Below are 24,328 nucleotides of genomic sequence, written 5' to 3' on the forward strand. Positions count from 1 at the left end.
TAATATGGAAGCATCAGTACATTCAGCACGTGCAGGGCAGACAAGTCATATGTGGCACATGCTGGTAACATTACAGAAACATCATGCACTTCTGGACACACAAAACAAGCAATGGAGGGATCAGGTTATGGAACACCCATCTTATTAATATATTATTTTATTGATCATTATTTTGTGGATAGTGAGAAAAATCACACCAAATGTATTGACATTTAAAAGTTAGGTAAATTAAACTCAACTGAGATGACAGTCTTTAGCTGACTAATCAAATTGAAGGAATAACAACATGTAGTTTGGTGTTGCACTCTTTTTATTGATCAGTGGTTAAAAACTCATCCAGATCTCAGGGCCCAGCGCCCGTGTTGAGATCCGTCTTGTGCAGTTTGATCAGAAAATAATTAAAAACATAAAAACCAACACATGAACCAATTTCTCCGGTCCACTTCTTTGCAATCACTTTAAAACAAAAATAAAACAATTTATCATGTACCATATAAAATAAGAATAAGATCTGAAAAACACTGAGAAGTGCATTAAAGTGGAACTTCTAAAAAACTGCTTTTTTTTTTCAGAGGATGTAATCCTTGTGGTACAAACCTCACTTTCACCAAATGTCCGAAAAAGGAAAACCTTTTCAAAATAAAATACAGCTGGTTTTGGCATCTATTTGAGAAAATATGGCAAAGCAGTGAAGCACAGCACATATAAATAACATAGCATTTGTTATTTCTGCTTAATTGCATTGCAGGTGAGTTTTTTAAGTTGATGCGCAGCACTTAAATCCAAACCTAATTAATTCAATCAAATATTCAATATCCAAAAATAAAAGTCTAGATATATTACATAAACAAAGAGGATTCAAGGCCATTCACTCGCGCGATGACGGTTTGAATAAGACATTGGTGACTGTGTTTGTTCATTGCTTTGATTTAAAAAGAAATAGAAAAGAAAAAGTACCAAGTTTGAAACAGAGAAGAAAACGTTTGAAAATCTGAAACTGATTAAGAAAATTACTATACATTTTATTTACATCCGAGCTGCCGAAAAGTATAAAAGTATCAATATTCACAAAAGACTATACAATAATCCTTAATCAGTAGGTCCAAAAAATCCTGCGCGTTTGCTCAAAATGTAAAAAGAAGTATTTACCCAGTGTTTTGAAAATAGATATAGAACAATATATAATACATTTAAGAAGGTTTGACCATATTATAAAGACTTATAATAGTGCAACTACCTAATGTATATTTTTTTAAAAGGAGGCATTTAAAAAAAAGTATTAAATCATTAAAATATCTTTTAAAAGGAGCATCTCTGTGCAGATTATTGCTGTGGACGTTCATTAAAAAGAGGAAGGCACAGCAGCTCTGGTCGACTACAGTCGAAGACGTTTTAGACAGGACTCGAGATGGAGTAAGGTTACAGGCGTCCCGGGGTTTTATCAGAGGAGAGGGAGGCCACACCGGAGGGTTGTAGGTAAAATAATAAAAGAGGAGAGGAGGGGACTGTGCAGGACGACACGGTGACACACAGGAGGTAAAAAACATTTGAGGTAAAAAAAAAAATAACATCACACAGACGTGGTCACTCGGTCTGCAGCGTTATTGACCTCGTTTTTGTTGGAGTCGAGGCCTTTGGCAGCGTTCAGGTCGTTGCGGAGGTTCTCGGCCGCTTTCTTCATCGTCTTCAGCTCGCCGGGGTGAGGCGTGGCTCGCCGCAGGAGAGTTCCCTGTGTGAAGGACAGATTCACATTATTGGTACATTTGCTGTATCTGCAGCCACTTGCGCCGAGGATGTTCTCACCCGTGCCCATTTGTTGGTTGTTTTTTTGTTTGTTTGTAAGCAATGTTACGCAAAATCTACTGGACACTTTATTAATACCATGGGAAATTTAGAAATCCTGTGGGAAATTTAGAAACTTGGTGGAAGGATGCGATATTGATCAGGAAAGAATCCCTTAAATTCTGGCACAGATCCACATCAGGGCGTGAGGGCAGTTAGACAGTGCCACGTATATGGCTTTTCCCCATTACCTTAACTTGATTAAGGTCATACTCTGAATAAGCAACACTCAAATCAATACACATGGAGTTCTCTAATCTTATGTGTTATTATGTAGACACGTATAATCGCATTATAACGTCCTGAACGAGTTTCCATGACATTTTTGTGTAACTTTTTGCCCTATCGTGCCCAGGAGCTCGCCGCCCTCACCTTGTCGTCATCCTCCTCGTCATCATCATCATCCAGGAAGTGAATGGCACTGGTCCTGTTCATGGCTTTGTTGTCCCACGTGTCGTCTGCCATGTCATTCACCAGGCTCTCCACGGCTCCGAAGCGGGCAAGATTGTCAGAGCCTGAATTTTTTTTTTCGAGAGAGAGACAACACAGATTCTTATTGCCGGAATTCATGCATGCATAACATATTAGTTTGGTGAGGTGAATATTTTTGGGAGATTCAAATCAATATGGTTGTTAAGATTGCAATCTGCCAACCCAAGAAATAAAAGCGGTCACATAACCCAGCACTTATAAGAGAGAGCCTGAAACTGCCAGATCACAGTTTCAAATCCCAGCTTAGTCATAGGCTTACAGCAACGCAATCTTCCCTGCCCCCAACTTCAGTTTCAGCCTCACGGGTCTGACCTCCACCCATCTTACAGCTGCATCTCTCTCGCAAGAGAGAGAGACTGCATGTCACAGAAATGAAATGAATAAATGCACTTCTTTCGTTTCTCAAACAGAAAAATCTTTTTAAATGCAAACTACAGTGATATGAAGCATTTCGCAGTGAATCGCCAATACTCCATTGATTATCATGCAAGACTGGGGATGACCGCAAAGGAAAAAGACATTACAATAAACGGTCGTATCAGGGAGAGATAGAGCTGGTCCTCAGCCGCATCTATACACCCAGTGGGCGGGCTTTTAATGGCAGCCGGCCAGCCGCTGCTAAGCCTCTTTAGCTGTCCTTGGTTATGTTTTTCAGAACATAACCAAGGAGGGCCTCAAGGGACAGGAGGGGGCCTGATCTGTTAGAGGAGCTGTGATCCCTTACAGGACCTCATAATCGACAGATACTGCAGGGGAGGATCAGAGGGCGCCGAACACACTGTGCTTCCCCGAGCAGATCATGTGATAATGTCACCAAAACTGCAGGGCACTAGATAAGCGGCGATGATGCAAGAAGTGATGAGGAATATTACTCAAATGTCGCAGCGCTGGCAACAAGTCCTTTCACTCTAGAAGAGGCCTGACACATTAGGAGCATGGAGACACTGATCTCGCATAATATACATTACATATACATACAAAAAGTACATGTGCAAAGAAGCACTGGTTATGAACACACCAGTTAAACTTCAACCAGTCCAGTATGAGCGTTTAAATCAACTGCTCCTGAATTCATGATTTGGTTATTCAAACCTTGCGAGTCTTATCTGAGGCTTCCTCTTGTTACAGACATTACCTTTAAGGTCTAACTCACACGGCTGCTGAGGAAGCAGCACGCAGGTGAGCACCTTCTCGCCTGTGTCTGGGTCCTCGTCAGTCTGGAAGGTGAGGAGAGGCTGCGACTGGTTCTCTGACAACCACAAGGCCTTCAGCCGTAGTGTGGTCAGCGACAGGGGTAAGTGGTTGAGCCTGAAACCAAAAAGGAAATATATGTCACCAACCCGTTCAAATACTGTAATACATAAATAAACCATCAGATACCTGCGGGTACTTACTTTCACAACACTGTCGTGTTAAAGGTGTACAATTTGTAATCGCTTGGCATTTGGATGAGGAACTTGCCAGTTGTTTTGACAGTGTGCAGGAAACAATCCCCAGACTCAGAGGTGAACATGTCAGTGTGTGCGAGTCTGTGTGTGCCTGCATGTGACTCAAGCCGCAAGAATTGCTGAAGATAATCAAAGCAGGTAGCGACAGCAAATCAGAGATGGAACCATCTCTGACTGACAGTGAGTGAGTAATGTATCGTAAAAGTATTTTATCAAACTTTTGATGAGTTTAATAAAATAATTCGAAATGTATATCTTTTGTAATAAAAAAAAAATCACATTGGTTTATTTTTGCTGTTTTATATATCTTTTGAAGAATCAATCTTTACTCTCTACTCTAGCAGAGTGTACTTCTGCTGAGAAGTTGTTATAAACTACCCTCTCCACCTTGTTGCACATATAGTACCTATTTCCAGAGACGTCGAGCACGTGCAGTTCTGTGGCCTGTGACAGCTCTGACGGTATCCTTGTCAGTCGGTTCTCTCGTACGCAGAAGACATTCAGACCGCTGCAGCCACCAATCTATGAAACAGAGGAGACATCATAATCATTAGGCTGCAGAGTCAGTCACAGTAAAAGCTGCTCTCAGACATGTCCTGAACATTTCAGGAGGGGCTGTGTTCAGGATCACAAATGTCCAAGTCAGTTGTCTCTGACATTTTTAGGGAACCTTTCCTGCAGCTCTCCCTGGCAAAATGTCTGGAAATGAATAACATGAAAATGTCCCAGTGAGCCCAAATGAGAAAAATGTGTGTAGTCTAAAAACATATGTATATAAATCTTCACATTTTTATTTAATGATAAAAGAATCCAGAGTAACTGTGTTGTCACTCTTTATGCATGTTGTCCCAGTATTGGTGATCTCAATGGCCGACTAAATGTCAATGGCCTGTGGCAGCGGGACCTAAAATTAGGAACAATTAGTCCTGGTAGGCAGACAAGGCATAGACGTGATGGTGCAGCTGAACTGCAGTCGTAATCTATTAATCTGCTCAGGAGCAGGATACCAGCAGATTCATCATGTTAAAAGGAGCAGGTTAAGCTCATCATCTACACAAGTAAATATGATTAAGTGCTCAATGTGTTCACAGGACTGAGAAGACTCAATGGTACATTAAGTAGAGGGAATAAACAAAAGGTTTTGCATCATTTATAATATAGAAGAAGATGATTTCATCCGAGTGTAAACAAGGAAGAAAGTGCCAGGAGGTAACAATCCTTGAAATACATAAAACTGAGACTATGGTCTAGTAGCTCAGCAGAGCACATGGGCCGTGGCTACACTACGATTGTTAAGAGACGTCATGCAAAGCTGCTTTGAGAAAACAGTGACAACATCGATTCATTATCCGGACCAAGTGTGTTGGACTGTTATTATTCTCCAAACACTGCAGTCTTTGCATCATTAAGACACAGGCTCATTGTACGACGTCTAAAGAAGCCTTTCTGACGAAGCTTTCAACCAGGCGTGCTCTCACTGAAGCAGACAAGAGGCTAGAGAAGACCGTCACATAGAAAAACAACAGAGACACTCAGACGGAGCTGAGCAAACCGAGAGGACTGAGCCGTAGAGGGAAGAGCATTGTTGATCCGACACGTGAGGGAACTTTATACAGACAATAAATCTCATGATCCAATTAAACCGATTTAATTTCCGATTAAACATTTTCATATATATCATCGTTTGTAATAATTCTGAAGATGAGAAGTGCAGTTCTTTTCTAACCTGCAACAAGAAAAGTCTCAGCAGCTGTAGCTTTGACCTGAAGACGAACAATGTGTCGATGAGCAACGTGTACAGAAACAGAAAGTAATAGTATCTGAAAAATGTTGACACTTGCACCACCTCCAGACGACAAGTGTAACAGCTCCTGTTTTTGTGGATTTGTCGTTTTTGGACCTTAAATTCCACCTTTTATTTAAACATGCAAAATGTACGATGCTGGTTAAATGATTCAGTTGATCACTAGGAGGATTCTTCTGAGTGCCATCATGTCTCATTTGTCTTTCTGGTTTCTTTGGTGAGGAAAGGACAGGTACCAGTCTGGATTGAATCTTTTCTGTGCTCAGCACTAAATATTTCAACTACAAACTGGTTCATATTTAGTCGTAGATGAGTTATCTCTGGATTGAAAGACACACAGTTTTGGTACCAACATATTTACATTGTAAGTGTTTGGGATGTACCTCTCAACTCACACTGCTTTTCATTGAAAAGGAGTTGGTTGGTATTTGGTAAGCTCACCTCGTTGGGTAACGACAGTAGCTGGTTTCTGTCACAGTTGAAGTTGGAAAGTAGTTTTAGTTTCCCGACACTCCTTGGCAAACTCTGTAACAATAAATAAAATTTAAGATAAAAACAAAACTTTAAAAATAATTTCTGTCTCAGGTTTTAAAAACCACAAAAGAGTCATTCTTTACTTGATTTGTCTTCACATTATCTCAGTGTTAAGAGTAACTTTGTCCCATTGGTCAATTTATTGACGGAACTTGAAATGATAAAACGGTTGGGTTTATTTTAAATAAATATCAAATCTATCAATTCCTACATTTAAAAACATAGGTGATTTTGGTGGGTAAGTTCTTCTTACTTGATTGTAAAATACATCAATTGATCAGTTCAACTGAATGCGTTTTTTTAACATTCCAGATGTTTAACATGTCAGGATAGAAACAGATGTCTCAGTAAACAATTTAAACATATGTAACTCAACAGCCTGTACAACAGCAAACCTGTGGCAGTACTATTACCACAGGGCTCCCATTGAATTTTGAAGACTGAGCATTAGCAGACAAACCTGTAGATGGTTCTCTGTGAGCACAAGTTCAGTGAGACTTTCACAGTTGCCAATGCTCTCTGGAAGATAAGTTAGTTTGTTCTGATCCGCCTTCAGGATCGAAAGTTTCCGTAGTTTTCCTACAAGGAAAGAAAATAGTTTAAACCTTGATTAGAAATTAATGAGCAGGCCGTCAAGGCAGTTACTGTGATGTTGTGGGAAATGTTTGTTGCTGCTTCTTAAAATGAGTGATTACTTTTAACCATTTACTTTCAATCCATTATTTTGGCACTGACAATAAGTGCATGAAACCACAGAGAAGTAAAATTTAGAAATCATCCAATTTATGAGTACAAGCAGTGCAACAGTACCATTCCTGAGGGATTTGGTCCTTGTCACATTGATGCAGACACCAGATAATATTGTTTCACAACATACAGTTCATGTAGCATCTAATAATTCATGGGTTTCACATATAAAAATGCTGATAAGCCATTTAAATGAAAATTTCTAAGGGAAAATCTGTATTATCCCATATGTGAGAATTACCCAGTGAAAACAAATAACCTATTAAACAAGCCTATAACAATATTCTTTGGGAGAAAGCACGTGCTTACCAATGCTGTCAGGTAGAGCATCAATGACGTTCTGAGAAACCAGCAGGTCAGTCAGTGACACCAGACCGCCCAGCTCCTCGGGGAGGTGCACCAGTTTGTTTTCTGACACATCTAGACACAGTAGGCTCTTCATACTGCCCATCTCCTGAGGTTCAGAGCACACACTTATTGTTACAACGATACAGCAGCAGATATAATCTAGAGAAGCAGCAGAGATAGCATTTGACTCATTTAATTTCAGGACACAAGAGTTATCTGTCTGCTCAGATAACCTTATAAATGAATCACTGCACTGAATTTATAGTCAGACACGACATTATGTCTTTGTCCACATGTAGTAAATAGCTTGACTCCAAGACAAGTCATTGATTTTCTGGTCACACTTAATTTTTTTAATTGTTGAAAGTCACTACATGGAAGTGTGATACTATAATTTGCATGCATTGCTTACTGCAGGTATTTCGACCAACTGGTTTCCATCCAGCCATAAGTCCTTTAAACTGACGAGACAGCCTATCGACTCGGGCTGTGTGCGAGGGAGAGATGTAGAGAGAGAGCCAGGACAATAGAAGAGACAGAGACAAACAAACAAAGCAGACATTTATTATTGACAATATGCTTCCATTTTTTCTTCTTCAAATCAAATTCATGGTTCACACACAGCAAAGTGGAGACTGCTGGAGACATAAACACAAAATAATAGCTTAAATGAAATAATGGATCCACAAGCCTACAACATACTGTAAACCGATACTTTTTCATGTTTTTGGATATATAGCTTCTTCAATAGGGTATTACGCCTTTTGGCCTGCTTTAAGGCATAATGGCTGCCTTTACATTGATTGCATGAAACAGCTGCCTCAAAAGTATGGAATGATTTTCAATTTTGGGATGTTCCAAATGTTAATTATAACAACCGTGAGTACAAAAAACAACTAAAGGTCTAAATACTTGATGTAGTTTGATGTAGAAAAACATGATGAATAAAGTGTCACGCAGATTAAAAGCCATTTCAACGCTGTAGTCTGACTTTGCATGATCTGTGAGTAAATCATTCACCATCGGAGTTAGACGGCTCACACAAGATTACAACTTAAAACCGGAGCTCAAAGCAGATGGTCCTCCTCCCATCTGCGTGATAAGAGGTGAAAGCTGTTCTCGAGGGATGCTAATCTACTTGGACATGGCAAGAACAAGGAAATGGGGGGGGGAAAAGGTTTTGTTCTGCTCGGTTTGGCCATGTGTTATTCCTCTGACTGAACAAATACAACACTTACCAGATTGTACAGTTCATTATTTCCTAGGTCGAGTTCTTCAAGTCTATGGAGCAGAGATAGTGACCTGTGGGTGACAGATGCAAGGGAGGATAACATGAAATAGAAGTCACAATATAAATGCAGCAAGTTTAAAGGTCATGTTGGTCCTTGAAATGTAGGTTTAAAGCTTCTCACTTATACTACGGCACACAGACTAAACTTTGGAGATATATGATACAGCAACTCACACATATTTAGAGACATCTACAGTACAGTTGGCTTAATACTTACTCTGGTAGGAATGTGAGCAGATTTTCTCTGAGTTCTAGTGATACCAAATTGGAAAGGCTGTAATGATAAACAAAAACAAAGATTATTATATGCTTCTGAAATCTGTCATGAAAACAAAAACAGCGGTTTCTCCACAAACTTCTCTTCATATCACCTCTAAACACAGATAAACATTACACATGATGCTCCTGAATGTCTGTCTGAACAATAACAGCTAAATCACGCTGTGTGACCTCACATCACAATCAGATATCAGAGAGCAGGAAGTAGTTTAGAGGTGTGTCACTCTTATCAGGCTCCTAAAATTGCAGCAGCATAAACAACGGCTGCAAGTTTAAATGAAGAGCAAATATGTATTAAATAGCTGTCTCAGACCAAAGTACAGCACAGGGCTGTGAACGTAGGCCTCAATGTTGTGCAAGTAACCAATTACGTTTTTACACCACCAGTCAAGTAGCACAGCACAAAGTCCATTGTGTTGATGTGTATTCTTGTCTTTCATCAGCATTTTCCTGATCTTAAATATCAAGACAAACATTATGAGTTAAACATTTGCTAATGACTTGTTTTTAAAGCCTTCAACATAATAACCAAAGGCCTGGTTTGGCGAAGCAGCGTGGGATCATGGGAGTTCATCTTCACCACCGTGACGTGACTCAGACGCAAATAATTTTCACAAAGTATATTTCAAGTTAGCACAACAGTATTGAACAAATGGGATCCATTATGATTCACCAACAGTGGAAGAAAAAAACAGCCGACTGTCATATGTTGTTTGCCCTGGAAGTTATAGCCAAGATGAGCAAAGCCACTGGTAAAGAGGGTATGATGCAATTAAAAGGCGGCCAAAATGAAACTTCATTTTACAATAAATAATTTTGTGTATTTCTCAGGGTTTGAACACTGTTGGAAACATTTTGGATAATGTAAGATCACAAGTCGACAGTATTCTGTAGGTCTAATTGTTTTTAGAAATTTTAATGAAGAATTGTTAAATATTATATCTACACTAGTGGCACTGTTTATCCATACCTAGTAGGTGTGTTTAAACCAGTTTTACTACTGCTCTTTCATATTTCTTTAGGTCAGTGTTTTTCCATTCACCACAGCAGATCAGCCAGCCAGAGAATAAAAGGCAGTCATCGTGTAGCATGGTTTGCCTGAAATCTAATCTTAGTGATCGGCTAAAAGATGTAAACAACCACCTAACTGCATCAGACGTCTCCGATTTCTGTGAACACCATATATTGTTTTGAGTTGGAAAACACTCCCACCCCTGGAGATGATTGATGTATTTCAACAACTTTAACATTTATCTTATCCACGTCTAAAAGCCCACAGCGTGTTTCTCCAACTGTGTTATGGTTTTCATTGCGTTCTTCTCTTGACAAAGAGCAGGCCTTAAGACACCGCATTATGTAAGATAGATAAAGGACGTATGTGGGGCACATGCTGTGCTATGAGGAAATGGGTGAGAGGAGATCTTCTTGAACTTTAGGTGACTTGGTCGGGAGGAAATTGAATGTGTCTTTCAAAATAATGTAAACCAGTCCAGTTCGTAGCCGCTGCCATGGCAGACAACATGAACGATATGAGAAATGGCTTTGTTAACTAAGAAGTGTGGTAAAACATCCATTCCTGAAAGGAAATTTTCTACATTTTCTTTTGGGGAGGACAAAGAATTAAATTCTGTAAAAAAAGCTTCTGCTAGGAAGCACATGGTGTACAAGAGTGCAGACAACATAACAGAGGTGTTATTAATGACATTTCCTAAGCAATATTAAGCAATATCCAGAGCAACCAATAACTTTAAATCATTATTGAGTTTGGTTTTTAAAGTGTGATTGAAGTTTGTTTGCAATCAATAATCCTCTTCAAAGAAATCTATGTGTTGTGTCTTTAAATAATCAAATTTAGTTCATAATCGAATTCATGTCTATCATTACCTTGTAACCAAAAAAAAAACATCTAGACATCTAGTGTCTAGTATCGGCATAGTGTTAAATTTGAAGTCTACAGTCATGACAACTATACAAATATCACACAGTGAGGCTGTCATCATCCACCATTCTTCCACTATTTCTGCGAGGTTAAGCAATAATCCTTAATTTATGGCACCATGGCAAGCTGAGACAAATCTCCGTTTAGTTTAGCTCCAGCAGTTTTCTAATGGTTAAAATATGCCGTACGGACTCAGCCAAAAAACATTTAAACAAACCGCCGGTCTCTAATCAACGTCAAAAGGTGCCTTCAAACAACACCTCTGTTGGGAATTTGTTTTTATCAGTGTAAAAAAAATAAAATCTAATCTTAAATGCTCATCTGGAGTAACTTCATCCCTTTAAATCCGTCTCTTTAAGAGTTCAATTTCAGTTTCCCTTGACTTTTGAACTTTCACTAAAAACAACCCTTGTGGCAATTTGACCTAAAAGCACATACTTCGGTTATTAAATCCAATTATAACTGAACTCGACAATAAAGGAGACCTCATAGGAATAAGAATGTGGGCAGACAGGAGTTTTTACTGCTCGAGATTATGTGCCATCTCACAACAAGACTCTTTGCCTTTTATGAACAAAGACAAAGCGGCCAAGGAGAGGACAGTGACTGATGTGGCTGTGAAAAGTAATGTGGTTGGTATGTTTTCTCCTACTGCAGAGAGAAAATATTTCAATCAGGGAAAGGACATGACTTTATTTCCATAGTGTAATAGTATTTATTACAGAAGGGAGGAAGAGGAAGGAATGATCTGGAAACATGACAGAAAAGGATTTTCTGCGGGTTTCAACAAGTTACAATTAAGAATTCTTAAGACCATAATTATTTAAAAGAACTAAGTCGAGTACGACAGATATGAAGGAGTCCGAGTCCCAGAATAACTCACACTTTCACATAAATAAATATAAGGTGAAGGAGCCAACCAGAAAATAACCCTTGATATAACATGTTATCTCTCTACTTACTACAGCCAGAGACAGTGGGTATCCATGTTCTTTCCCTCAACTCTGACCGAGGTGTGAGTAGTTATCAGATCCATGATGGTCATATTTGTAGTTTTATAACAGTGCGCTGATAACTGTATCACTGACTAAGAACTGCAACACATGGAGACAGTACAAACTACGAAAGCTGCTAAAAACAGTATCTGAGAAAAACAAAATTTTACAGGGTGACAGAAGAAGCAATAAATTAACATTATGACAATGAGGACCTTCCTTAATGTCTTTTAACCTCAATGTAATATCTCAATATATTTAAGTCTTTTTAAAGCTGAAAATTCAGATTATTTAATTTACCACTTATATTTTAGACTTCAGGCCACAAGTGCTTTACCATTTTTCCAAAGTAATACAAGTATTACACACTATGATACAATGAACACTTACACTTTTGCTTCTGCCATGAAACTGTGTGGAAATGTTATAATGGCAAAGGGATGAAATGATATGCACTTACTTTCCAATGTTATCTGGAAGAACTTGCAATGAAATATCGTTGATGGAAAGGCATGTTAGATTCCGCAGCTCTGGAAAGCTTTCAGGTAACCTGTAAAAAAAACAAAAGACACAGACACACAAAAGTGGCCACCATGAGATATTAAAGCAGAGAAATTAAAGACTTTTGACAGAAACAGCACAGATAAATATTGGTTACTTTAAAAAGAGGACTCCAATGGGACAACCAAGTATATATATAGCCGTTTTCAGACATGACCTACAGGTAAAATCGGGGGAATTGGCTACGGAGTTTACTTTTCATAGGGTATATTTGTTATCTTTTAATAATTTTTCATTTTTGCGTATGTGCGTTAGAAGAGCTACCAACCCACCCACTCGCTGGCGCTGAATCATGATCCCCTGCCCGTCATATTGACTTTTCCTGGATATCTACAGACATTAAACTCGGAGCCCAGGTGGATAAAGTCCGCAGAAACTATGGAGCATCTCACTTATGTTAAGCAAGGGTTTATCAGCACTTTAGGCAAGTCAGTACACTCAGGTCTCCTAAAAACAGATTGTATGTAGCTGCTCCCACTCCCATTTTTTAACTGAATCCATCGTGTCCTTGTTCAAAACAAAACTTTATTTTGTAGAGTTTATATTTGCTTACATTATCCTCTTTAGTACTACAGCGGGCCAGATGGGACCACTTAGGTGCTTCTTGTGGTCTCACTTTGATCAGTCACCACAACAACTAAAGTATGTCTGCATCCTTTGAGCTCTGGTTATCTATATTTTGGTGGAAGCCACTAATGTGCATGTAAATGCATTTGAGCATCTTACACAAACGTGAGTGGCTTACTACCAGACTTCAGTCTAGTATTTCTCTGCAGAAGAAGTATTTGGAACGAACTTGAGCCACAGATCAGGAAAGCCATCAACAAGTTTTAATAACTGACCAGACATCACCTGCAGCCTGCTGTGTTTTTTTGGACCCAGGCACATTCTCAAGCTTCATATAAACTAAACACAATGTCCAACCACTTAGTTTTAAGCTGGAAACTATCATCAATCTTTAAATGTCATTTAATACCACAAATAGCGTCTTCATATTTCATGATGCTGTCAAGGTGTGTTTTTAACTAAAAGACAGAAAATAATGAGGAACTGAAAACCACACCAAAAACTATGTTCCATCATAATTTCATATGTGAATATAACTGTTATTCATATAGTTGAAGAATAGTATTCCCACTCATTTATATCAGAAGAAATGACATCACATTCAGGGCCAACCCACAGCCGTAACCACACCTTAACTATGAAACTGTTAAAACAAGAAGACTGGAAAATACTACAATACCACTGTGGGGGAAACAAGTGTTGTGTGGGTGTGGGTGTGTAAATAGTAAATACATGTGCACTTAAAAGTATTGAACACCAGAGGCATTGGTGCCTCCTGAACTAGCAATGTGTTTTTTCACCCCTGCTGGGGTGCAAATTAGACAAAGTCTCACCCCCAACCAGAGACAAACTATGCATAAATCTGTAATCTGCAAGAAGAGTTTATGAATGCTCTTAGTGGGAGGAACAACAGCAGGGGAAGGGGTTTAAAAACATGCACAATGAGGACAATGGATATATGAAATCCTCTCCACAAGAAGAGAGATATTTTTTTCATTTTCAGAGACGTACTCCCTGCTTTTCTCATTCCTATATTTTTTTTAATCAAAGTAGGTCAGTTTACTCAGGACGAGCTATAAAAAAAAAATATATATACAGAAATAAAATCAATAAATGTGAAATGTTTGGTTTTAGCAGCGTTACAATCTTTGAAATGCGAATATTTTATAAGAGACCGCTTTCAAGTGCTAGATATGACTGATAATTAAAAAAAATTATGAAAAGTGAAGCGCATGATCTGTGGGAGTACCTTGTTAATGGATTTCCACTGAAAACTGCCACTTGAAGGGCTTTGCAGTATGAAATGCTCTCTGGAATTTCCATAATATCTGAAAAACAGAAAATACACGTTACTACAACACACAGGTCTTTAAACATGCTCCAACATTCACACATAACTACATAACACTATCAGCAATAGTCAAATTATATATATCAGAATGATTAACAAAAAAGTAACCCAGGTCTCTCTCCTCAATAAAATATACAATGTACGACTCTGTAAAATATTTCCACTTTATCATGATTTAACATAAACTGGACAATGTGTTAAATGTCTGCACCTTCTTTTGGTTTGAATCTGGTTTTTCTCACCAGCCACATCTGTGAACAGGCGGCTGCTCTGTGGTAAGAGAACCTTTACCATTGTTTCAGAAGGAATATGTGCGAGTCTATACAAAGAGATTGGGATATTCCCACTAATGCAAACCATGTTTTTCCTTTAGGATTGTTTCTTGCACAAGTTTCACTAATGAGGTGTAAATCTGTCAGTGTCGATCAATCGTTGAATTTAGTGCTGCTTCACTAAGCTCAATAAACCCATTCTCCTAAATGAAAAAAATATGACTTATATGTGACTGTTTTCTCCTCTCACCATTTCGAGAGACATCCAGTTCTACCAGCTGCATGAAGTTTGCTATTTCTGGTGGGAGTCTCTGGATCTCGTTGTCACTCAGGCCGAGTTTTCTTAGTTTCACCAGCTGGAAAAATGGCTACAAGGTGAAAATAAAAAAAAAGAGATGTATCATCAGTACAAAGCTTCAAAAGAAATCAGTCAGACACATTGAAAATAACATGTTTACTTTTAATGATACCAGCATCTTGTAAAAATGGCTAATTAGTTTTCTTGTAGCAGCATCCACCTTGTAAAATGTTTCAGAAACTATAATCATTTCTCAGTTTTTATGTTTAAAGCCAGTACACAGTCCCACAAGCCTTTTAAATTATTCTGGCTCATGAGACGTGTCAGGTTGACGTTGGGATGGAGCTACACTGGAATCTGCATCAGGTCCCCATGTTAAGATAAATGGTATAAGTTGACAGTGACAGTGAAAAGCAGTGTTTACTTTTTGTATATTCTCAATAGAAACAGTCAAATGAGTAATGCATCTGGATTGCAAGCAGGCAAAATGACAGTAGATGATGCAGGAATAAACTGTAACCGGAAGCAAGAAAAAGACTGAGGTTGAAGTCTTCTGGTCACAAAGATTTAGCATGAGAATATTTCTTTATTCCTTATTATCCCTTATTATTTCTTTATTCCAAAGATATATGTCGACTGACTTGGACATGCTTTTTCTTTCCTAAAGCCCATCATTAACATAATGTATGCCTAGCAGCTAGTCTGGCAACCCCTTAACAAAGGGTAACGTGTACAGGTAAAGCGAGAACTGAGGGCGACATTTCCTACATGTGCTGGAAGCAGTTGACCAATCATAACAGAGAGGGGTAGCTGGCCGATCAGAGCACACTGGGATTTATCTCTAACCTTCTTGTCTTAAAGAGACAGGAGTTAAAACCAAGCGTTTCAGATCGTGTTTCCTTTTAAACAACGTTCGAGAAATAGTTACCATTTTTTACTTGTCTACTTTTAATTCATTCCTCCATCTCCAGTAACTTATTGAATTAGACAAAAAAAAAAACTCATAATTCCCTGAGAAGCCATTCATGAAAAGTACAACAAGAAAAAACACTCATAGAAGGGTTAGGCTACGAGCTGCCGTGTAGACGTCCAAATATCCATATTTGTTGTCAGTTTGTGAGAAAGACAGATCCAGTTGGCAGAGTTATCCAAGACGGCAAAAGCAATTATCACAAGCACATACTTGACGCCCATAACAAGAGCAGGCAGAGCCCTGCCTGTGTGGTGGTGGAGCAGGTAGCTCACAATGCTGTTTCAGGTTTCCCTCAAGTTTTGGCATAAACAGAACAGAAATACTTCCCCTTTGGCCTTTATGCTGTATTTGCTGATGCCTGTTTCGAGTCAGCAAATCTCACCATGATTGTTCATCAAAGAATGCAGTTGATAAAATCAAACATTTAATTATTATTCAATCAATAACTGACATGACAGTTAGAATACTTTTGATCTGCAGGTCTCTGCAATGCTTCTATAACGATGTTTATTTGATGTTGTAAAAACATGTTGCCATTGAAATCCACTGTAGCTAACATGAATTCAAGCTGCAAAAGCTTTTTACAACCACCTGTACGATAATGCAACAGTAAACCTGTATTTTGAAACTCGGTTGGTGTTGCCCTGTGGTTCCCCTTTACACAACCTATTGCCTTACTCTTGACGCTTCAGGTAAATGTCACCTCATCCAGGCAATGATGAATAGAAAAGTTGTCTGGTCGGTTGACTTTCAACCCCTAACAAATATGTTAGGGGTTGAAAGTCATATGACTGGTTTGCACCTGACTCAATAAATCATTGAGCAAATGTTTATCAAAGAATTGAGGGTTTAGATTGACCTACAAAGCATCAGTATCTCTGTTATACGGTCCTAACCAAATATCTCAGAATCCTTATATTGCTATTAACCCTTTCACATAATGTCTGACCCTACACACTGACCCAAACCCACTTCCCTCTACTCCATTGTTATCGTCCATAACAATGTCTCACTGTTGACACTGTTAGATATCACACAACCGTAGCTAAAGGAAAGGTTCATCATCATTTGTGCAGAGACCACAAATGCAGCTCATTATTGCACAATTTGCCTCAACTTCAATGGTGTAGCAGCCTTAATGACCTATGATTCATTCTTATTGATTGCGACACTAGCAATAATATTTATTGCCAACAAACCGGTTGATAAGTGCTCTTCTTCTGGAGGTTAAATATGGGTAAGAAGAAAAAAAGAAAGCTACACTAACAGGCGACATTCAATTACACGATAAACTTATCAGACTGTCAGATCTCTTGTTCATCTTAAGTCTTGGGTGTAAAGGCAATTTGTAAAACGTGTGTGCATTTTAAAAACTCTTTGAGACACAGCTCATTGTCTGTGGACCGTGTCACAAACAGATCACGTTTTAATAATGTGTGCACAATAAATAAAGCTAGAGTCCAAAAGTCGAACTCCACCCTGTTACAAAATGCACGTGTCATTCCAAGGTCTTAAGAAAGTTCAAACAGTCGCTAATCCATCATTTCATCAAGCAAACAAACCTGTAGATCCGCAAGTAATAACTGTCTGAGCTTTCACAGCTTAACCATCATGATTTCACTTTCACATCTCACTTACTAATAAACACTGTTTAGGGATGGAAATTAATAATATATTACTGACTTAGTCTGATTCTTTAACTATTCTTGATTGATTTCCTGTGTGGGGAACAAAAGTAGGGCGAGGCACATTTTCAGCGTCAACACAAATTGTTTTATAATGTTTGAGCCTGAACACAGTGGAGTAGAAAAGAGGTATAGCTGTAGCAATAGTCTGTCGTCATCTTAAATGAACAAGATAGTTTTTGTGCAGCATTCATTCTGATTTAAGTTTTACTTGGTCCAAGTAAAGATCTACTACTTCTGCCTGCATGGGTCTAAAGTAATTATAATGTAGGATATTTACCCCCTGTAATGAACATGCTGCTTGGTTAGGAAGCAGTGTCAAATACATGACTTATATTTGAACATATCTTGTCTAGTAAGATGTGAAAGTATATTACGAGTGTGTTATCCTTTCTTGAAATGCATTTTACAGACATTGTAACTGTCGCTGGTTCCATCTTTTGTAATGAAAGCCCACTTTGGACAATTTCTTCCTTCTCCGCCAGGACTCCTACTTCTTGCAAATTTCCAGCAGTGAGTGTAGACACTGATAAAAATAATTGATGAACTCAATAGATTCAGATGGTTCAGATAATTTGGAACTAGTTTTTAACTTGAACCTTTATTCCATCTGTAATTGTCACTGCAGTCTGTACGTGCTACGTCGTTCTTCCAGTCACATGTAAACAGCTCCAAAGATTTGCATCTGTCTCGATGATATCATCAACGGAGTCTTGACTAGAACAGACTCGTTCATTCCCAGAAAACCAAACCTAAGTGTGACGGATCAGAAAAATATTGCAAATTCCCTTTTATGGTTGAGAATATCAGCATCAAACTTTTAACGGAGCTACTGAAACTTTTAATCTGAAGCTATGCCTCTTCTTTATGAGGCATCCATCACAGACAGAAGCAAACACAGGTTTCTTCAAAACCTTCACTACCAAGGACTCAAGAGAGAAAAAGGCAGAAGTATTGAGATACATCAGTGTGCTTTTCTAATAATAATATCATAATAATAGCTTGAATTTATATAGCGCCTTTCAAGATCGCTACGGCTGCTTTACATATGTCCTCTTGATAAATATTTGGGTAACAAAGAGCAACATATAACCCATTCTTCAGTCCCTGACTTGTTGTAGCCTTTGTGATTCCTGCATTTAACTGACAGAGAGAAAACTTGTTAGTCCTGTTAGTGTCATTGAACAACACACCCCCAACACTCAACCATGTGAGACACACCAAAACAGGCTGAGTCAAGAATACATTACCCATTCTCCCAACTCCAAGTCAATATTTGAACCTTCAGTTTCACCCTTAGCAGTGTGTGTACTGCAGGTTGTCACCAAAAGCCATTAAGGTATTCATGTAATACAAGATGCACGTTTGTAGTTAAGTATTAAATATTCTTACATAACCAAATGTAATATTTATTAAACCGATGGGTTGATTTAATTGATGATGATATTTATTATTGTAGAGTTTTCCATTTACCAGGATCAATTTACAATTATAAATTTAAATAATAGCTAGAATGGCACTCAGTAAAGTGTACATTTCAACCAAGTCTCAAAAGTCACTTTAAATTCAGTTAAGTGGAACAAAATGGCATATGTTCACTAAACATGCCAGATTTGTTTTTTAATTGAGAGCCATGTCCTAGCAAATTGGGGGAAATGTTCATTTCTAATCCATGCCAATATTTTATGAGTTCTCTCTTTCATGTCCCATCTGTAATCATACTGACAATCAAAAAACAAACAAACAAACAGAAAACGTAACCTCCTTGGCGGAGGTAAAAATAAGAAGATCAATTAAACCTCAAGTTGATGGTTATATTCCAGGCCACAACCCGACAGAAATACATGCTTAAGTATAAGAAATGAGTATTCGATGGTTAGTTGATTCTAATTCAAGCTTCACTTTTAGTTTGTGTGTACGTTACATTTGCAGATGCAAGTGAATAACAGTGTAAACAACACAATAAAACTGTCTCAGCCACAACCACAGTCAAAAACTGAACAACTGCACTGCCCCTTGACCTCAGTTCTTTCTTGCAGTAACTTCTTGTTGATCGCGTCAGAGTTTCTCAGTTCAACAACCAGCTTCGGGGTTCATAGAGCCACTATGTTCACCACTTTGAACATTTCATGAACCCTGCAGCGTCCAGTCTCAGAGTGGATGGTGCTTCTTCTCACCATTACTGTGTGCATCAGTTTGTCGCCTCCCCTCGTGCCGCAACTAATCACACAAAATATCCCACAACTTGAGCTGTATTCACTCCAAACCCGCAACGGACAAAGAAAAGGGGATCGTACAAAAGCCATATGCAGACATTGTGCAATCGCAATCGGATATGTAGCTAGTATTACATCAAACATGCCTACTCGTTTTGGTCAGCATCACCTGACTGATGTCCCACTAACAAAGTTGCCGTTTTGCAGAAGTTTATTAGTAAAACAACTCAACGCAGAGGGGGAAATATGGTCATTTAAATCTTTAACTAAGAAACCAATGCCTCTCTGCCCTACAGTTTCAGTAGAGAACATTCATTTTATAACTGGTTGGACAGGTAAACACACTTAAACAGTCATGTAGTCTCGCATTCCACATCTTTGGTGCTGCTTAGTTTGACTCCTGTTTAATAAACGAATGACAACAAGTCTGATTCAGCGTAAGGGAAACTGAATTAAAAAGAGAAGAGATACTGTTTGCTAATTCAGTCTACTACCTCCGAACAAATATTACTTAAAAAAGGAAATAGTTCCGAGCCATTAAACATACTCATACAAGCCTACACTACATGTCTCCAAGACTTGGTCAGCATATTTTTCTTTGTAAAAACCACCATAGCTATCTGCTCAAGTTAAACTTGCCTCATCTTGTTTCCGTAAAAACACACCTTTGCCATTTCATCTTTGCCTTTGTGCATGTTTTTATCTGCCCGCTGGTTGAAATGATTGACTTTGCAAATGTTAACTGTGTCAAGGCCTTGTTACATCATTGCCAATACAATAGTAAAGTTAAGTGGTCAGCGTTTACTCAGTCAGCAAATGCGACCAGGCCACACATGCAGCAAGGGCTGGAGTGGACGGATACAAAGGTTCATGCAGTCGAACGTTTCTTGGGTTTGCTCAGCAAGCATTGATGACATTATTTACATGCCAGTGCACAATACACTGTTTCTCTAGTTGGCATGCACAAAAATACATCCCTCTAGCCTCTAAACATACTTAGAATATTTCCACACTGAGTATAGAGAATTGTCTATTGTGTGCGTGTTGACAATGAGTGCACCTGCCAATCACATCCTTGCAGACAGATGATGGACGGAGTTGTAACTATACCGGCAGCTAGTTTGTCAAATGTACTGCTTATGCTAGGAGTGTGGGTTTATGGTTTTATTGGTCTGTATTTTTCAATTTTGGTCCATGACTCATTCCAAAATACTGGCACATACAACTGCATGAGTGACAACAAAACACATAATGCCGTCTTTGTGTTCCGTCAGAATACCTGTTCCTGTCTTTTCTTCTGCGGACAAAGTAAGCAGTGTGACACGACCACGGGAGGTTGCTAACATTATCTCTGTTTCATCACATTTCTATGGGCATGCCAAGCCTAGAAATATTTGTTTTCTGCCGTCCTTTCTTTCCTGTACGGAGCTCAAGCTGCTTCACTGTAAGATCTCTTGGATGAAAAGCAAGAAAGACAGAGAGAAAGAAAGGCACAACACAGTCCCTCAATCCTATCAGCTTTTCATCTAAACCCACCATGGCTTCAGTTATATGAGGTCAGGACAGTTTCTCAAGGCGCTGAGTCTGAATCCGTAGTCCGTCCACTTGTCAGGTACAGCTGTAAACCCAATATATTAGCAGCTTCACTCTTCCCCATTAAAAGGTAACAGTAACAATAACTAACACAATTTACTCTTGCCTTAAAATGCACACTCAAAAGCGGAAATGATACAATTATTCAAAGGGAATATTCTACCCAACCACAAAGTCAGTAATCCTCTCTTTCACGTGTAGGTCATAGGGTATAAATATCAGAAGACACCTCAGGTCAGACTGTGCGATCTTCAGCTTCGCACACTAAATGATCCTTTAACTAGTATCCCACTTAATCCAGAGCAATGGGTTCACAAGTGAGGGGGCCCGACTTCTGTATCTCCACCTCACCAAGCTGCATCTATTCAACAAAAATAGATCAACTGTGATGGAGAACTTCAAATCATCCTGTGATTCATTGCGTCTGTGTCTCTAAAGGGTCTCTGTCATCCAAGTCCTGGAATATCTATCCAAGAGTCAAGAGACAAATTATATTTTGAATTTTCATCACAGTCCAGTTGTGACCATTCTCCGTTCCACTCGTATGATGATGAATTCCCCTCTGGGGGACAACAGCCTATATTTCGGGGCTTCAAGTGAGTGTTTCTCACACATAACACAAACAGCGATACTCTTTGTAGGTGTTTTAGGTCAAGACAACATTTTGGCTTATCTCTATCAACAACGATTTAAAGATGAAGGCAGATAAATTAGAAAGTTGAAATAGCCTATATGCATTTCGGTCAATGGGTTCCTCCACTGCTGCTCTCCACACAAACTCTTAACCTGAAGCAACCAAAGCTGGAATAAAGATCTTCATTGGTGCTGAATCGATTATTTCAATAAATACTGGATACTCACTCTGTAAATTGACAAATTGTTCTGCAATGTGAGATTTTTCTACTTTACATAGAATTAATTGAGCTGGACATTTTTAATATATATAGAGAGAGAGTATATATTTACATTACAAAATGTAATATTTTGTAATGTTTTTTTGTAATTTTAAGTGGCATCATAATTGTTTCAATGAGAACCAATCCATGAGGTATATAGATTTTTTATTTGGGGGAAAGGAGCACTGGAATTGAATTGTAATTTTCACCAAAGACGAACTCAATCTTTATCTGATCTCTACAATAATCAATGAAAATAATCGTTGTGGGCACAGGTGTCTTATTTGTAAAGTGAAAACTTCTACCTGCTTGACAACCACACGCAGCTTAGTGATGATCAACCATGTAGTTAATGTTCTCGTGCAACTAATCAAAACCTTCGATTAACAGGAGTGCACTGAATCACAGTGATTGTTACATCCGTGTTGACTGGAGAAGATCAGGTGCTCTTCACATTCATTTGTGTATCTCTGACCTCAGCCTGGGATCACCTGCCCAAACAGGTTTGACGTAGCGGACACAAGGTCTGGGACACCTGGGCCTCACGTAAAATATGTTTAAAGTTCGAACCCCGACTCTGGCAAACGCGTTGAGTCGACCTGCGGTGGGTGGGAGGTGTTGTTCAGGGGGGATTTTCCACCTCCACAGTGCGCCTGCCTTGCTGATCTTGCATAATTATTGTCCCCGGGTCCCATCGGACTCTCACGGGATGTGTGATCAGCTCAGCTCGCAGCTCCGTGTCAGGGCCGATTCTACACGTTACATGTGACCCAAAAATAAGCCGTACCCTGCCCCTGAACCTGTGGGTTTGAACGGAAGCAGGAGGGGGGTGAAAAGCCTTTTTTTTGTCTTTCTGCTTACCTTGGGCAAGTCCCGGAGCTGGTTGGCATCCAGCAGCAGCTCCTCCAAACTCCGTCCGTAGCGATAAATCTCATCGGGCACAAACAGCAGGGAGCAGTGGCGTTTATCGATCACCTCCACATGACGGTTGCACCGCCACAGGGGGATACAGTTAAACATGACGGGGGGAGCTGGGAATCAAGCCTCGAACCAAACAGCGAGGACGAGGAGGATGCAACAGATTGCCTCCGACCGACCGGGACTAGATTGAGCGACAAGCCCGAGCGGAGCGATACTCACCCGCGAGTAAACACCGAAACTCCGGCTGTAAATAACACTTGCTAACGCTCGTCAGCTCGCAGCCAACATGGGGACGTCTCTCGCTCCGTCGTGCCCTCACTTTACTTCACTTTTCGGACACCTGTTTGTTGCTCGTCCTCCACCTCTCCGTGTCGCGGTGCTCTGTCAGCGTCAGGGGAAACACGGGCTACATCTCCGTGTCGGAGGCGGGCGGCGTTCGCGTTTTTTTCCGTTTCGTCCCGGAGTTAATTTCCTCTCCCGTCCAGTTTGTGACCCGGAACATTCACTCCCTCATTCCGATCCTACGTCACCGTTCAAGGCTGCTCCTCCCTCCGGTCCCTCCTCTGGATGGTCCCGTCCCGCACAGGGCCGCCATGTTGCCTCACAGGGGAGCAGGGGCAGCGCGGGAGGAAGGCCCCCTCGGGTTGAGTGAGACACCCTGAAGAAAAACTAGAAAACTATTATTATTTTCTATATTACAACTAGTTTTTTAATTGTATATGTTTGACGCGAAAAATTTGCTCTACATTTTTTTCACGCTAACTCAAGAACAACCTTTTCAATTACTCATTTAATTATTCTCAGAATTGTCTTCACTCTTTTAGAATTGTATTAATTCACTTTATTTTATCTTTATAATTTTCAAAACTCTTTCAGCATTTTAGCATTTTTATCTCGTTTTACCTGCATTTTGGTGTTTTAACACTTTCCAATGTATGAGATTTACTATAGGGTTTCCTCAGTTCCTGTTATACGGTCTCGCTCTAACGTATTTATTCTGTAATGCACTTTGTGTTACACTGTTTGTAAGAAAAGTCCTATTCAAATAAAGTCTGATTGATTGATTGATTATATAACTTAAAGCATATTCCAGACTCCTTTTTGAAAAGCTATGAATGGCAGTGTTGGAAGAAGTAGAAGTTTTATCTTTGTTTTACTTTGTCACTTTGTTTATTTATTTAATGTTTGTCTGTTTAGATAACCATTGCCTCACATTTGTAGCCTAATAAGTATTTTTACTTTCTTCGTTTAAATATGAATATTTGAATATAATTGT

General features: G+C 39.2%; 1 protein-coding gene across 1 annotated transcript; it reads right to left on the reverse strand.

The window, feature by feature from the left end:
- Positions 1-292: 292 nt before the first annotated feature.
- Positions 293-23,573, reverse strand: lrrc1 (leucine rich repeat containing 1). Its single transcript, XM_053435931.1, has 14 exons — positions 22,993-23,573; positions 14,721-14,838; positions 14,097-14,175; positions 12,180-12,269; positions 8,724-8,780; positions 8,454-8,517; positions 7,628-7,702; positions 7,177-7,321; positions 6,581-6,699; positions 6,028-6,111; positions 4,189-4,304; positions 3,470-3,642; positions 2,215-2,357; positions 293-1,729 (listed from the first exon to the last, which is right to left on the reverse strand). Exons 1-14 carry the CDS (start codon positions 23,149-23,151, stop codon positions 1,571-1,573), a joined length of 1,581 nt encoding a protein of 526 aa, XP_053291906.1. The 5' UTR covers positions 23,152-23,573; the 3' UTR covers positions 293-1,570.
- Positions 23,574-24,328: the final 755 nt, after the last annotated feature.

This window comes from Pleuronectes platessa, chromosome 12, assembly GCF_947347685.1.
Source record: "Pleuronectes platessa chromosome 12, fPlePla1.1, whole genome shotgun sequence".
Classification (NCBI taxonomy): Eukaryota; Metazoa; Chordata; class Actinopteri; order Pleuronectiformes; family Pleuronectidae; genus Pleuronectes; species Pleuronectes platessa.

Coding starts and splice junctions, on each gene's coding strand:
- lrrc1 (XM_053435931.1), bottom strand. CDS start 23,151: ATGTTTAACTGTATCCCCCTGTGGCGGTGCAACCGTCATGTGGAGGTG. Junction 7,322..7,627: donor AGTTGGTCGAAATACCTGCA/GTAAGCAATGCA, acceptor TCTGAACCTCAG/GAGATGGGCAGTATGAAGAG. Junction 3,643..4,188: donor CTCGACGTCTCTGGAAATAG/GTACTATATGTG, acceptor TTTTGGTTTCAG/GCTCAACCACTTACCCCTGT.